This window comes from Solea senegalensis, unplaced genomic scaffold, assembly GCF_019176455.1.
Source record: "Solea senegalensis isolate Sse05_10M unplaced genomic scaffold, IFAPA_SoseM_1 scf7180000017824, whole genome shotgun sequence".
NCBI lineage: Eukaryota > Metazoa > Chordata > Actinopteri > Pleuronectiformes > Soleidae > Solea > Solea senegalensis.
In genome coordinates, this window is record NW_025322536.1 from 1 (window position 1) to 15,865 (window position 15,865).

The following is a 15,865-nucleotide window of genomic DNA, read 5'->3' on the forward strand; positions in this document are numbered from 1 at the left end:
TAACCAATCAATCAATCAATCGATCAGTAGTATAGCCCCGTATTCATCAGCACACAACGGACTGCAGTCTGCCCGACTCGGTCCCGTGGCGTCATATGCAGACGTTATGGGAGCTCTATAGAAGTCAACCTGACTACCCCAAGCGTTGAAAATTGACGCTAAAGGGGTACCCAGTACGTTAAGAACTGACGTGAGGGGACACTGCCCGATCGTCACGCATGGGACGACTTGGGAGTGAGACCGTGTTGGTCCTGAAGACAGAGACGTCCATCCCCAATTACACAGTGCGACCACCTGGAGAGCTTCTTGATCCAGGAGAGAGCCTTGACCTGTCTGCTGCAAACAGAGAACCACTCTCATACACAAGTCCAACGCTGATGTGTCTGCCATGGTTGTCAACCTCCTCTGCAAGGGCTCTGCAAAGCTCTTGGTGTAGAAGAACAAGCTGAAGCTATTATACACCTCATCCATGTCCAAAGGCCACAAAGCTACAGCATAGCTACTGTCAGAGTGGGAACAATGATGCATGTGTGCTGCAGGTAAAGGGTTTTCTAGTCTTCTAGTCTAGATGACCACTCAAACCCCATCACACACACTTTCATACAGCACATCTATGTGCAGCACATTTTTCTATCTGCCAGCACAGACGGCAGAAGCAGGAATCGAACCCCCAACCCTTACGTTGAAAGACGACTGGCTCTACTACTGAGCTACAACACCTCTGGACCTGTGGTCCGATACAAACCACTAGAATGAAGAAGTGTTCTAGAACAGCAAAGTGTCTAAAAGAGCCTCAGTGACAGCAGGTGGTCACATGTCAGCCAAAGAGAATCAGAACAGCCAAAGTCACTGAGATGGAAAACACGACGAGACACGACAGGTTGAGACAGCACAGGCTGCAGTTAGCTGTGGAGACCACCTGCTGATCTAAGTCACTGAGGAAATGCTTTATGAAGAGTCTGCAGTGTCTGCCTGTGACCACAGTGACATTGGATGTTATCCCTACAGATGCAAACCAGGGTCAAGGATGATATCCCTGTTCAGGAGGCTCATTCTTCTGTACAGGAAATAAAAAAGTACACACAGGAGTTGTTGATGAGAGGATGGATCGTAAAGTCTCAGTCCCCGTACGCCGCACCTGTGTGAGAGAAAAAAAGGACCCTAGTCATTACGTCTTTGTATCAACGACCAACAAACCCCCTCTCCCTCGCATGCAGGACTGGCTTCACTCACTTCTCTCTTAGATCAGGGCAAAGCCTACCATCAAGGCTTCACTGCTCAGGGTTCCAGGCGCCCCGTGGGTCTGTATGAATGGATCAGAACGCCCTGTGACACACTGAGGGATGACCTGCAGGCATATTGCAAGTATTCTGTTTATTGACTTTGCACAGAAGATTTATTTTGGCCGCACATGTCGTCGCTTCATAAAAACTGTGAAGAATATTGAAGCTGCACTGGTTTATGGAAAATGTTCATTGGTAATGTGCTTTATGCTGTTTAATGGTACAATGTTATTGTGTTTCTAACCAGAGGCTTTTGCACTGAAAATGTTTGAATGTGATGAGTGTAATCATTACAGACTTTACTGTAAATGTAGTAAACATTATGTTTTTTTTTAAGTGACCCATTAAAAATGCAAACACATAATAAGTTGAAAATAGAAAGAAATTGGACAGTGCAGTGTGGTTTTTATTATTATTTATTTAACCTTTATTTCTCACTGAGACACAGGCTCTCATTTCCAAGAGACAACTGTCAGACAATCACAGAACAACACAGTTACAGACAGACAGCACAACAATAAAGGAAATGTCCAAAATGTCACGTGAACAAACACATTCAAACACCGTCTCCAGTGACTCTAAAATCTAAATGTTAAATGTGTCCTCTGGGTACAGGAAATCAAAACTGTACCAGTGCAGAATGGTATGACATTATGAGAATGAACACACTTCACTAAGAACATGGTTCTTATTTCCTAGGTTTAACTTCTTGGGGAGCAGGGTTGCTTAAATATTTGTGGCCCACGTTGCTGAGATAGGAGTAGAGAGATCTGGTCCTCACGAAGAACCCAGGACCCTCCTGGTTTGAAGAATGGACACAAAGACCTCATCAATGACTCTGATGACTGGGAAGAGTCTCTGAAGGTCCGTCAATCTGACCTCTGACCTCCAATAACATGATCATACATGGAAGGAAACACCTTTCTAGTAAGATTTGACCTCCTTGACATTTGGTAGCGTGGTTCAGTACATTCAGAACATGTTTAAATCCAGGCTTTTCCACCTAAGGTCACTTTTCTGATGCTACAAACACGTCTATAGCACTAGTTACCGCTTTAGTGCAAGTTGAATTTAGAGCAAGTTTTGCTCCAAATGAGGACAGAAGAGTTATCTGTGTTAACAGAGTTGTTTTCAGAGTTATGTCTACGACCTCATGATGCATGTGGAGACGTCCTGTGCTTTGCTACTCACACATAACATGGTTTACACACCATGACAAGAACATTGTTGACAACATTCACAGGGGAACACAAAATATTTCCATACCAGTGATTTCAGAGAATTCTATTGCATTTATGACATATATTATCTCAAGGCACTGTACACAGACAACATCATGGAGCACTACAGACTACAGACCCAGCCAGGGACCAGTTCATCCGAGCCATAACCCCCAGGAGGCTGCGCATTCAGACCCATCTCGCCCATCCCCGCTCCTTACAAGAGGCTTTGGAGCTGGCTCTGGAGAGGGGGACTGTGGAGGGCGGGACCAAAGCGGCCCTGGAGAAAGTGATCCTACGGTGAGAACCGCTGCATGCGCTGACATGACGGAAGTGATCCGGAGTGCCACACGCCCTCCCCAACGCCCCCTGCTCTGCTGGGGATGCGGACACCCTGCCCGTATTGGATCACAGCCCCATTCTCCCTGCACCTATTATCCCACAGACAGTGACTGACCCCTTCCCACCACACACACCTTTGACTACACAGGGGCATAGCCCCACCCTCCCATTCTGCTCTTATCAATGAGGCCGAATGAAATAAATCAGGTTGTTCAACTCCAGGAAAGTCTCAGAGACATTAAGTCCTGGATGACCTGTAACTTTCTACTTTTAAACTTTTATACTCGGCCCTAAACACCTCAGAGAAAAACTTTCTGATCACATTGTCACTTTAGATGACATCACCATGGCTTCCAGTTGTGTCCACTGTGAGGAACCTTGGAGTTACTTTTGACCAGGAAATGTCATTTGATTCACACATAAATCTCATTTCAGTGTAACCTGGTTAAGAATCCTTACTAAAAAAAATAATGAATAATTAATGAATTATAAAAGTTCATATTTGGTTAAAATGTTATTAAAAGTGTATTAAAAATGTAAAAGGAGTAGTTCATAAAGGTTAAATAGGTTGATAAAAGAGTATGGTGTAATAAATGACATAAATGTTCATGTTTAAATATTTCATTTTATTTTGAAGAAACTCATGGGGAGAGAGGAAGTTCTGATTGAGAAGAAGCGTGATCCTGGTCACTGATTTGATTAAGGTGTGATTGACAGGTTCAGACCGGAGGTGAGAGAGTGAAGAGTGTGTGGTTTTTTGAGGTAAACTTGACAGCGAGAGCGAGCAACGACGACGTGTTTGTTTACCCGTTGCCACGGTGAATCATAGTATCAGAGCTCCATTGATGATGGCTTTTTTCATTCCCAATGCACACGCTGAGTAAAGAATGAACTGAACTAATGCTGATCAGCTGTTGTGAAACCAAAAAATGGTCAATCTAGAGTTAAGGTTTTAACTCAGAGTTTGTTGAACCTGCTTTCTGAAACAGGCCCTGGTCTCAACTCTGGATTGTCACGGTGTTGGGTTTCTAATAGACTTCCCTAAAATTCTAGATAAGAGAGCTGCTCCAGCTGCACGGGAGCTGCTGAGGGAGCTAATGCCAGGGGAGTGGCTAACTGACTTAGCTTCTATGGTGCGAAGCTGAGTTTCTACCTCACTAAGCCTCACCTCCAGTATCTTTATCACTAAAGGAGGCAGAGGAGTAACTCAACATGTGGCACACAACACAGGAGAGAGCAGGAGAAGGAGAAGCCATCGCTGCTAAGCTAACTTGTCACGCTAGCAAAGAAAAACCACAGTACGTGAATCGTGAGAGTGAAAGTTAGAGTTTAAGTAGCGGGTGAAAGTATTAAAGGCGACATAGAATGCTTGTATCACACATATATGTTAGTTATGGATGTCTACTTACATATATTAACTTGTTTTCATGATTAAAAACCTCCTAATCGCTGCAAACGAGCCGATCAAAATATCTCCTCACTGACGCTCTCGTCAGCCGCGCTGTTTCAGACCAAACAGTTGCTGTGATTGGCCAGCCAACGAGAGCTTTCCTACTGTCCTGTGATTGGCCAGGTACCTGGAAGTGACGTAATAGATAGGCCAGCTCTCAGATACACAGCTCCCCCTCTGGCACGGTGGATGCTCTGCATCTCAGCAGCTACAACGAGACTAGTTCTTCTTCTTCTGCGGTTGAATGTACACAACCGGATGTGCCCGGACTAGTGCCCGCACCGGGAGGCGCTACGGTGGTGAGGATTTCTGATGACGACATCAAATTAAGGAAGTGTCGATCCGCTTCGCAGAGCCCAGGAAAACAATACAACACTATTTTCTCAGCAGTGGCTGAACTGTTTGTTCTGAAACTTTAGGGTTTCATAAACGAGGTCATGACGCAGATACACACACAAACGCAGCGTTAATTGGAGCTTCCGGTCTATGTCACCTTTAACCAATTTACAAAACGAGTGCTTGTTCAGTTCATCGATCGTAACAGGAGATCAATCACAGAGAGAGCAGGAGACACAGCGTAACACCGGTGGAAGAGTATGGTGTTATATTTGGGCCACATTCATGAAGGAACAATGTGAGACTTTGAGCACAGAAAAATGTATTTTGCAAGCTTAATACATGTATTTGCATGTTTGCAAATATTCATTTTAACAGTTTAATCAATTTTACTCATATGTCCTCTCACATCTCAAATCTCAACCTTCTGTGCACGCTCATCTTTACCCGAGTGCTCGCTCATCTTTACCCGAGCACTCGCTCATCTTGGCACAGCGTTACAAATGTGCCACAAAATCAACCAATGAGAGACTTTATAAATTTAGACTGGCTGTATTTGTCTCCAATCACAACGCTTCCATAACAAGATATTCATGAGTGACACTGGCACATTTATAGATTGTTGAAAAAGTGACCAGAATGATTTCAGCACAGTGACAGTGACACTGAACAGCTCCTCTGCCGTGGATCATGGTTCTGATCACTTCCCCTTTGACCTCCCTCTCTAAAGTGCAGATACAGTCATCATAGAGTAAACTTACTGAGGAAAAATGACCATCATGCAACTGTGCCCTTTTATCAAAAACAGCAGCACAAAGTTAGACCTTCCTTTCAACTCAAAGGTTGTGGGTTTGTGGGTTAAGGGCAAGACCCTTCACCTTGTGTTGCTCCTGACAGTTTATTATAGTTATTATATCTGGAAAGTATTTAACACTAATTAGCTAACAAATATTACAGATACAGAAATATGGCGTTCCTTCCCCATAATAATACAGTTCATTTCATGCCAAAAACACACCAACATTAATAAACAGGAACCAGGTGGAAAAAACATGTAATTCCCATTTTAGTAGGAAAGCTCTTCTTTATTACGTTGCTTTTCAGAAGATCAAAGACTTATTGCTCTAATCATTTCCAGCAGACTGTACACTGAGAGGTGTAATGCTGCCCTCCACTGTTCAAAGTTCTGAAGTTTGCAATCACTGTTCTAAGTTCTCAGTCTCATCTTCTTGTCCTTCTTTGTTGCATTCAAAACACCTTAAAGAAAATTGCCTTAATGGCAAGATGACAATGCTTCTCAATATTAAATAATGATTATAGTGAAAAACCTGAGCGCCCCAGGTCAGCCTGTTGTCCTTTGAATATACTACATGAAAAAAGCGTTTTAATTGTCCCGGGAAGTCCAAACTGGCAGAGACCATCTGCATGTCAAAGTAACATCCATCATGTTTATTATGTGCCAGCATCAAAGCTCCTCTTCAAAGAGTTCTCTAGTGTTCCATGTCACCTGGAAGGAGTTCTTACATTACCTCTATAACCTCTAGTGCTCCACATCAGTTGGAACTCACACGGTTGCATTACTGCTCTCTCTTCTAGTCTTACTTAAAAAAGAACGAATTTCACAACCATGTCACTGGAAAGAATCATATCTTTCTTGATCGGTGACTGTTGTGGAGCACTCAGTCCTCTGTACAAGCGATTGGTAGACAACATCTTTCCAGCAAACCAAAAGAATGGGCTAGTAAAAGCCAACATGGAGAAGCTGACATTCTATGCCTTGTTGGTTCCAGAAGAGCTTCATACAGGTATGTGTGCATAGCAATGGAAGCGCTGGACCAGCTGCTGATGGCCTGTCGCTCTCAGAGCATCAACCTGTTTGTGGAGAGTTTCCTGAAGATGGTGCGTGAGGTGCTAGAGTCGGACAAACCTAGCCTACAGATCCTAGGAACCAATTCGTTTGTGAAGTTTGCCAACATACAAGAGGACAACCCCTCCTACCACCGCTGTTACCATTTTTCTGTGTCACGTTTCAGTGACATGTGACACTCTAGCGACGAGGACCCCGATATCTGCTTCAAGATTCGCATGGCAGGTATCAAGGTGAGGATGACGGTGAATGACGACCTACAGGCCAATATCTGGGACCCTGAGCTCATGGACAAGATTGTCCCCTCTCTACTTCTCAACCTGCAGAGTGGAGAATGCACACAGAACCACTCCCCTTCGCTGCTGTGGATGTCAGAGAAAGAAAAGAGTGGCTTGGTGGAGTTGACAGAGTGCTGCTTTAGGGAGCTTCTGAGACGAGCTGCCTATGGCAAAACACTTATTAGTCTCATGGATTGGCATGACAACAGCTCCAAGCTCCTCAGCATGAGCAGCATCCTGGACATATCTGTGCTCAAGATCAAAGTGGTCAAGTGTTCCAGACAAGATAAGTTATTCATGAAAGGTCACGGCCAGCAGCTTTACCAACACATCTACTTGGCGTGCAAGGAATAGAGCAATGGTAGGCAGCATTACGAGAACCTTTTTGCTTTGTTTGCCATTTTGAGTGTGGAGCTGGCAAATCCAGAGGTGGTTCTGGACCTCGTTCGCCTGACAGTTGCACTGACAGTTGCATTGAAACAATTATTCTGTCAAATATTTAAAAAGCATTTTTTAAAACTCATCAGTAGACAACATAGATACATTGAACTGATGCAAATGAAAAGGAAACACATGTTGACTGGTCAGGGTTAAACTGTTAGATATGTAATTATACATAATGTAATAAAGGTTATGGATATTATTAACATTGTAGATGAATACTCTTGGATTAAAGACACATTATGTTAAATGTTGAAACAGCTCGTCACAGGTTCAGGACGTTAGGACTGAAAAATCACACCATCATCGTTGGAGTTCTGTCACAGATCTGTTGAAGCAGCATCTCACACACACACACACACACACACACACACACACACACACACACACACACACATTCATCACGTTCACCTGTTGAGAGAAGACGACAGAGAGTCAGAGTCAGTGATGCAGCTCAGATGTGGAATAATAACATCACATGTTACAACAGCTCACATTCACTCATTCACCAAACACTGGTTGTTTGAAGTTGTGTGAAAACAAATCAACAGAAGTATTTGGACTATTATGAAGTATTCAAATACATTCACAGTATTTTCATATGGAGTTTTGCAGCTTTAACAGCTTCAACTCTTCTTGGAAGACTTTGCTCAACACTTTGAAGTGTTTCTGTGACAATTAGTGTCCATTCATTGTGTCGAGCATTGATGAGGTCACACACTGATGCTGGACCACAAGGTCTGGCTCTTAATCTCTGTTCCAGTTCATCCCAAAGGTGCTGGATGGGGGTAAAGGTCAGGGCTCATGTCTTTATAGTGGTTGCTTTGTCCACTGGGACACAGTCATGTTGGAGTAGAAATGTCTGCGTCTGCTGAACTTCAGATTGTCCTTCACTGAGAGAAGAGGCCGAGAGTACAAAGCCCCATTGAAACACGTCAATTCAAATACTTTTGTCCATAAAGTGCATCTATAGTGCTGCAGGAACTACTCCTCACCAGCAGGGGTTGCTGTTTCTTTATGTTCATCTCTGTTGACATGGAAGTCAAGGTCACATGTTCAGCTGTGGCCTTAAATGCGTACTCTGTGTACTTTGATGGAAAGTATTTGTTAGTAGATATATTTCAGGGACATTTGGTTTTTTGATTGAATTGTTGTTGCCACTGTTTCATGTTGCCTCACACACACACACACACACACACACATGGTGACGATACTCAAGTCACTCATTTGCATATTTCTTCAGGAAAAAGTTGTGTTTATATTCTGTTCATGCAGAATTTGTCTATAAACCTTAAACCAGAGACAACTTTGATTTTGACTCATGTTACAGAGTCTTGGAGGCGGAGCTTTAACCTAAGGTCCAACAGAAAGGGGCGGGCTTTGTCACTCCAGTGTTCATGTTTACAGCAGAGTCACTATCATGTCTGTGTCTGCAGCCTCTTCATGTTATTTGATATAATGTGAATGTAAATGACTTTCTCGTGGTTTTATGTGGTTTACACTTGAAGGTGTTTGTGGAAGACTTTTAAAAAAAGGTCAATGAAGTCTACTTTCTGGGAAATTGTCCTCATTTTTGACAGAAAAAGTGAAGAGTGTGTTTAAAACACAAAGGTCAAATTCACTCTCTCTGTACTTACGTACTTACACTAACTCTTAGTTTGTTTCATGTCTTTTTCATTTGTTTCCATGTCTTGTCACTAGTTCTCCTGTCAATCAACTCATTTCCCTCACCTGCTTTTCCATTGGCTCATTAGTCCCTCAGTGATTATATAGCAGCCCATTTTCAGATGGTCTTGTGTTGGTTTTTTGCTCCAGCATTTCTAGTTAGTCTTCTTGTTCTGATGTGTTTGCCTGTTTGTGACTGATTTCCTGCTTTTGGACTTAGTAATCTGCGTTTTCCTGCCTCGTTGTCGTGCTTTTGGGGTCTCCCTTGCCAAGGTGTCAATTCTTAAAGTCAGAGAAGACTCACTTTCATTTCTTTGCTTGTGATAAAGATCATTTCTTGATATTTTGCTCATTTCTTCATGCTTTTGTCAGAGTTTGAAGGAAAATGACGTTCCAGTCTGAAAGTGGCTACTTTGACGTTTTCTAACCAAACAAGATGTGCTGCTGTTTTTACAGTGTATGATACAGTGGATCTATAATCTGTGATGAAGTCAAACTACAAACAGCTGATGGACGCTCATCATGTGAGGCGCTCAGCTCTAGTCTGTGAGTAGCAGCAGCTCGTGGCGCGTCTGTTGTCTCTCTGTGTCTTTGTGTCCAATCATGAAGTCTGTCACTATTGTGCTGTCACAGCTTCACTGAGGAAACACTGATGTTTGTCTGACTGTGATTAGAACAACACTCTACTCACTCCAGAGTCTCCAGTCTGTAGTCTGGACTCTTCTGAAGATCACGCAGAGGCTTCACTGCTGAATCCTGCAGCTGGTTCTGTCTCAGGTTCAGGTCTCTCAGGTGGGAGGGGTTGGACTTCAGAGCTGAGACCAGAGAAGAACAGCTGATCTCTGTCAAACTGCAGTAACTCAACCTGAATAAAGAATAAAAGATGAGACTTTAGAACAATGTGTGTGTGTGTGACTGTGTATGTGCGTGTGTGTGACTGTGAGACTGTGTGTGTGTCTGTGTGTGTCTGCGTGTGTGTGACTGACTTTGTGTGTGTGTGTGTGTTCATTTTATTCATCAGTGAATAAAAAGAGTTTAATGTAAATGAAATGAAAGTTTAAAAAAACAACAGCAGCTTCAGTCAGTGAACTCACCACAGAGTCTCCAGTCTACAATGTGGACTCTCCAGTCCAGAACACAGCAGCTTCACTCCTGAATCCTGCAGCTTGTTCCACCTCAGGTCCAGGTCTCTCAGGTGTGAGGGGTTGGACTTCAGAGCTGAGGCCAGAGAAGAACAGCTGATCTCTGTCAAACTGCAGCCCTTCAACCTGAATAAAGAATCAAACATGAGACTTTAGAGCAATGTGTGTGAGTGTGTGTGTGTGACTGTGTGTGTGTGTGTGTCTGTGACTGTGTGAGTGTGTGTGTGTGTGTGAGAGAGACTGTGTGTGTGTGTGTGTGTGTGTGTTTAAGGAGTTTATTTTATTCATCAGTGAATAAAATGAGTTTAATGTAAATGAAATGAAAGTTTAAAAAAACAACAGCAGCTTCAGTCAGTGAACTCACCCCAGAGTCTCCAGTCTACAATGTGGACTCTCCAGTCCAGAACACAGAAGCTTCACTCCTGAATCCTGCAGCTGGTTCTCACTCAGGTCCAGTTTTCTCAGGTGTGAGGGGTTGGACTTCAGAGCTGAGACCAGAGAAGAACAGCTGATCTCTGTCAAACTGCAGTACCACAACCTGAATAAAGAATAAAAGTGTTTTGTTCAGCAGGTGAATTTTAATGTGTGAGTCAAATATCAGCTGTGAGGATGAAAATGTATCTGAACATTTTCTACAGTGTATTTAGAAAGCATGAGTCATGTGACTGCGAGACACACGAGTGTGTGAAGGTTCAGTCCAAGTGAACGTGAAGAATAAAGACGTTTGACGCAAAGAAACAGCAGCAAAATGACAAAGAAGTCACAGGTGAATTTCAACACAGCCTCACTTTTCACATCAAGTTCAACTCAATGAAATGAATCAATGATAAGAAGCAGAAACAGGTGGAGTCTGTGTGCAGGCTGTACACTGAGAGGTTCAATACTGCCCTCTACACTTCAAAGTCCTGAATCACACTTCTTCTCAACATCTTTACAATTCTATATTTTACACTTGATTTGATTCTTTGATTCATCTGTGTTTAGTAAACCAGCTTAAAGGTGCATTACCACCACCTTTATTGCTGCAAAGAATTCTGGGACACGGCCGTCCGCCAAACATACACCAGATGACGAGTCATGGGACAGTTGGGACACGCCCACGTCACGGTGCTGTGACACATGTTGACAACATCTGGACCATGAGTCCACACTTGGAGGATCCAGCCTTATGAACTGAGACACAGCTGATTTGAAGATGAGAGGAAGCTCCTGTTTGTTTGTAAACAGTCACAGCTGTGACATCATCAACAACACTCATTCTCATTGGCTACATGTGAACGTGTCAGAGGAGAAAGTGAAAAACATCAAGTTCAGTCAGAAAAGGTCAAAGCTGCGACTGACGTGAAAACTACAGCGACTGAAACACACAGAAAACAAAAAACACGTCAGCTGTGAAAAGATCCTGATTCTACATCTGAGGGAAGAAAAAGTGGAAACATGGAACAACCATCACTGATTCAACTCATGTGACAACATGAATGACTTTCAGTTGTGGATGAAACATCTGACATTTACAACAGTAACAGAGAGTCAGTGAACTCACCCCAGAGTCTTCAGTCTACAATGTGGACTCTCCAGTCCAGAACACAGCAGCTTCACTCCTGAATCCTGCAGATGGTTCCCACTCAGGTCCAGGTCTCTCAGGTGTGAGGGGTTGGACTTCAGAGCTGAGACCAGAGAAGAACAGCTGATCTCTGTCAAACTGCAGCCCCTCAACCTGAATAAAGAATAAAAGATGAGACTTTAGACAAAGTTGCTGCTTGAAACCAGTAGTATTGTTATTATTATTAATATGATACTATAATTAAAGTTGATATCAGTCTAATGTTTATGTCTCATTAATAGAACATCAATAACATTGTAGTTGTATAAAAATGTCATAAGTCCTGTTTAAACTTAGAAGCTGACACAACTGTTATATTTCTGCTCCCGGTCTCTCTCTTCTGTCTCTACCTCACCTCCCTCTTTCACTTTCTCTCCCCCTCCTTTCCTCTGTCCTCCATTTTGTCCTTTCACCACAACCGGTCGAGGCAGATGCTGCACATGTTTGAGTCTGGTTCTGTCACAGATTTTCTCTCCACTGCCCCCTAGTGTTTGTTCATTGTGTGAACTGTTGGTTTCTCTTGTCTTTCTGTCTTATCATGAACAGAGACTTGAGAGAATGTTGTGATTTGGTGTTTTCATTCAGTTCAAAACAAGAATCACAACCAGCTGACAAATCTTCACATTCATCCTTTAAAACATCTCCAGAAACAAACTGAGAAGAATGAGAAGAACTGACTTCTGTGTGTATTTGATAAACCAAACCATGAATCATCACTGACTGATGATGTTATTGATCATGTCTGAACTCACCGAGCCTTCCTGCAGTTCCTCACAGCTGGAATCAGTCTCTGTTTCCCCTGGACTGATGTGTTGTACTGGCTCAGGTCCAACTCATCCAGAACCTCCTCAGACATCTGCAGCATGTAGGCCAGAGCTGAGCAGTGGATCTCAGAGAGTTCCTGTCTTCTGTTCTCTGACTTCATGAACTCTTGGATCTCCTGATGCACTGATTGCTCGTTCATCTCTGTCAGACAGTGGAAGATGTTGATGCTTCTGTCAGGTGAGATGTTCCTTGTGTTCATCTTCTTCAGGTTCTTGATCACCCTCTGGATGATTTCTGGACTGTTCTGAGTCTGACCCAGCAGACCTCCTAAGAGTCTGTGGTTGGACTCCAGACAGAGTCCATGAAGGAAGCGAACAAACAGGTCCAGGTGACCATTTTCACTTTGAAGGGATTTCTCCATGGCTGATTTCAGGAACACATCCAGAGGAGTGTAACCACCATCATCATCATCATCAACTTTTTTTCTGAAGAAGTCCTGCAGCAACATTTTCAGTGACTTTTTCGTACTGTCTTTTTTTCTAAAGAAGTCCTGCAGTACCTCTGTCTTCCTGTCTTTATCTTCTTGTCTGAAGAAGTACTGCAGTACCTCTGTTTTCCTGCTGGTGAAACAGTGGAACATGTAGACTGCAGCCAGAAACTCCTGAACACTCAGATGAACAAAGCAGTAGACTGATTTCTGGAAGATCACGCTCTCTCTTCTAAAGATCTCTGTACAAACTCCTGAGTACACCGAAGCCTCTGTCACACTTAGACCACACCGCTCCAGGTCTTCTTGGTAAAACATGATGTCTCCTTTCTGCAGATGTTCAAAGGCCAGCCTCCCCAGCTTCAGAAGAAAGTCCTTGTCGGCCTCCATCAGCTCCCGTGGACTCGTCTCATGTCCTTTATCGTACTTGTTCTTCTTCCTCTCTGTCTGAACCAGCAGGAAGTGTGAGTACAGGTCTGTCAGGGTCTTGGGCAGCTCTCCTCTCTGCTCTGTGGTCAGCATGTGCTCCAGAACTGTAGCACTGATCCAGCAGAAGACTGGGACTTGACACATGATGTGGAGGCTCCTGGACGTCTTGATGTGTGAGATGATTTTGCTGGACAGATCATCAGTTCTGGATCTCTTCCTGAAGTACTCGTCCTTCTGGTCGTCAGTGAAGCCTCGTACTTCTGTTACCCTGGCAACACATTTAGGAGGGATCTGATTGGCCGCCGCAGGTCGAGAAGTTATCCAGACAAGAGCTGAGGGAAGCAGATTCCCCTGGATGAGGTTGGTCAGCAGCACGTTGACTGATGACCTGTGTGTGACGTCAGAAACCAGCGTGCTGCTGCTGAAGTCCAGTGAGAGTCTGCTTTCATCCAGGCCGTCAAAGATGAACAAAGGTTTACAGACAGCGAGCTCCTCTGCTCTGACCTTCTCTAATGTTGGATAGAAAACATGGAGCAGCGTGAGAAGACTGTGCTGCTGATCTCTGATCAGGTTCAGCTCCCTGAACGAGAGCACAATCAGCAGATTCACATCCTGGTTTTCCAAACCCTCGGCCCAGTCCAGAGTGAACTTCTGCACCGAGAAGGGTTTTCCAACACCAGCGACGCCGTTGGTCAGGACAACTCTGATGCTCCCCTGCTGGTCAGGTAAGGCTTTAAAGATGTCGCAGCACTTGATGGGAGTGTCCTGGACCGTCTTCTTCTTGGAGGGCGTCTCCAGCTGCATCACCTCATGTTGAGTATTGACCTCTTCACTCTGTCCCTCTGTGATGTAGAGCTCAGTGAAGATCCTGTTCAGGAGGGTTCTACTTCCTGTTCCTTCAGTTCCTTCAGTCACATGTTCAAATCTGCTCCTCAGACTGATCTTATGTTCATCTAGAACCTTCTGCAGACCAACATCTGCTGAAAGACAAGAGACAAAGAATGTGAGCAGCTGAGGATTATTTTCATCAGTGTCATGTTTTTCTGTGACGTTGTTGTTTTATGTTGTTTGTTGTCAAATGAAAAACTACATTTTCACTGTAATGACTTGAATAACTTTATTCTGAAAGACTAAATCATTCTAGAAGAACTGTGATGATTGTGAAGGAAAGAGTATCATCAAGAGAACAATCATGAGAGAAAAGCAGCAAAATGAGGGGAAACCTTAATTTCTTCAACCTGCAGGGGGCAGCAGAGAGTTAAACTCCATCATGGAGTTAACATGAGTCACATTTTTAACTTTTGAACAGTTTTCTCCTGTTTTTCCATTTCTAAAGTCTGCTAGTGCTGATGGGAGCTGCTCTCCTTATGAGTCTTACTCACGGATGCTCTGTGGTCCACGTCCTGTCCTGGGTCTTTTCCCACACTGGGGACAGCAGGAGTCTCCTGGTGGACCAGACTGGTCCCAGTATGAGGAGATGCAGTGTCTGCAGAACTGGTGACCGCAGCTGGTGGAGACTGGATCCTTCAGGACGTCCTGACACAGAGGACAGCGGGACGTCTGCTCGTCCACAGAAACAGCAAACTGGTCTCTGTGAAGACATTTCTTTATCACTGACATGTCGGGGACAGGCGGACATGTCTCTGTGGAGACATTTCTTTATCGCTAACACATCAGGGACAGGTGGACATGTGTCTGTGGAGACATTTCTTTATCACTGACACGTCAGGGACAGGTGGACATGTCTCTGTGAAGACATCCTTACAGCTTTGTCTCACAGTGGTTCTGATGGACTGTTGTAAAGGTCTAACCCTGAGGCTCATCCTCACACTCTCTCTGACTCGTCAATGGTTTGACTCATTGATCCGTTTCATCAGATTCTGAATCAGTTCAGTTCAGTCTGTTGCTCACACACACATTTAGTTCTTCTTCCTTCACAAAAGTCCAGTCAAATTCAATTTGAACCACAAATAAAAGAAATGAGCTGTTGATGTGAAGCTGCTTTCAGAGCTGCTCTGAAGTTTGGACGTTTCCCTCCAACAGATGGAGGTTATTTCTTATCTTAATTCAAGAGCATATCATATTGATTTGAGAGCATTATTTATTGAGTCTCTTACTTTGTCTCTGAGGCTCCAGGTTCATGACTGAAGTTTATAATTTTTCCCATAGACTGGTCACTCTTCACAGACAGACCGCTGGGTCCTGGAGACTCTGCTCTCTGTCTCTGGTTCTGACCTCTGCAAACACAAACATCACATGATCACTGATGATGGGCTTTGTTTAGACACTTTGATCACAAAGCAGCCTCAGTGTCAGTGTGACCTCCAGAGTCTGGAGTGAAGGGAATGATTTCAGGTTTACAGCCTGTGGTCGCTGATCTTTGTGTAAAGACTGATCCTCTACAGCAGCGGTCCTCAACCCCCGGGCCGCGGACCGGTTTAATGTCAGACAATATTTTCAGGACCGGCCCATAATACAAAAATAAATAAATAAAAAACTAAATAAAATGATACGACCGGCATGAAAACTGGTCTTTGGTGAATATAATAATAAACGT

General features: G+C 43.7%; 1 protein-coding gene across 1 annotated transcript; it reads right to left on the reverse strand.

Annotated features, from left to right (window-relative positions):
- Positions 1–77: 77 nt before the first annotated feature.
- LOC122764998 (NACHT, LRR and PYD domains-containing protein 12-like) lies at positions 78–14,963 on the reverse strand. Its single transcript, XM_044019011.1, has 10 exons — positions 14,927–14,963; positions 14,691–14,885; positions 12,921–14,288; positions 12,380–12,815; positions 11,568–11,741; positions 10,389–10,562; positions 9,977–10,150; positions 9,574–9,747; positions 1,234–1,348; positions 78–1,138 (listed from the first exon to the last, which is right to left on the reverse strand). The coding sequence occupies exons 1-9, from the start codon at positions 14,961–14,963 to the stop codon at positions 1,279–1,281; spliced, it is 2,802 nt and encodes a 933-aa protein (XP_043874946.1). The 3' UTR covers positions 78–1,138; positions 1,234–1,278.
- Positions 14,964–15,865: the final 902 nt, after the last annotated feature.

Coding starts and splice junctions, on each gene's coding strand:
- LOC122764998 (XM_044019011.1), bottom strand. CDS start 14,963: ATGTCTCCACAGAGACATGTCCGCCTGTCCCCGACAT. Junction 10,151..10,388: donor TGTAGACTGGAGACTCTGGG/GTGAGTTCACTG, acceptor TTCTTTATTCAG/GTTGAAGGGCTGCAGTTTGA. Junction 9,748..9,976: donor TGTAGACTGGAGACTCTGTG/GTGAGTTCACTG, acceptor TTCTTTATTCAG/GTTGAGTTACTGCAGTTTGA.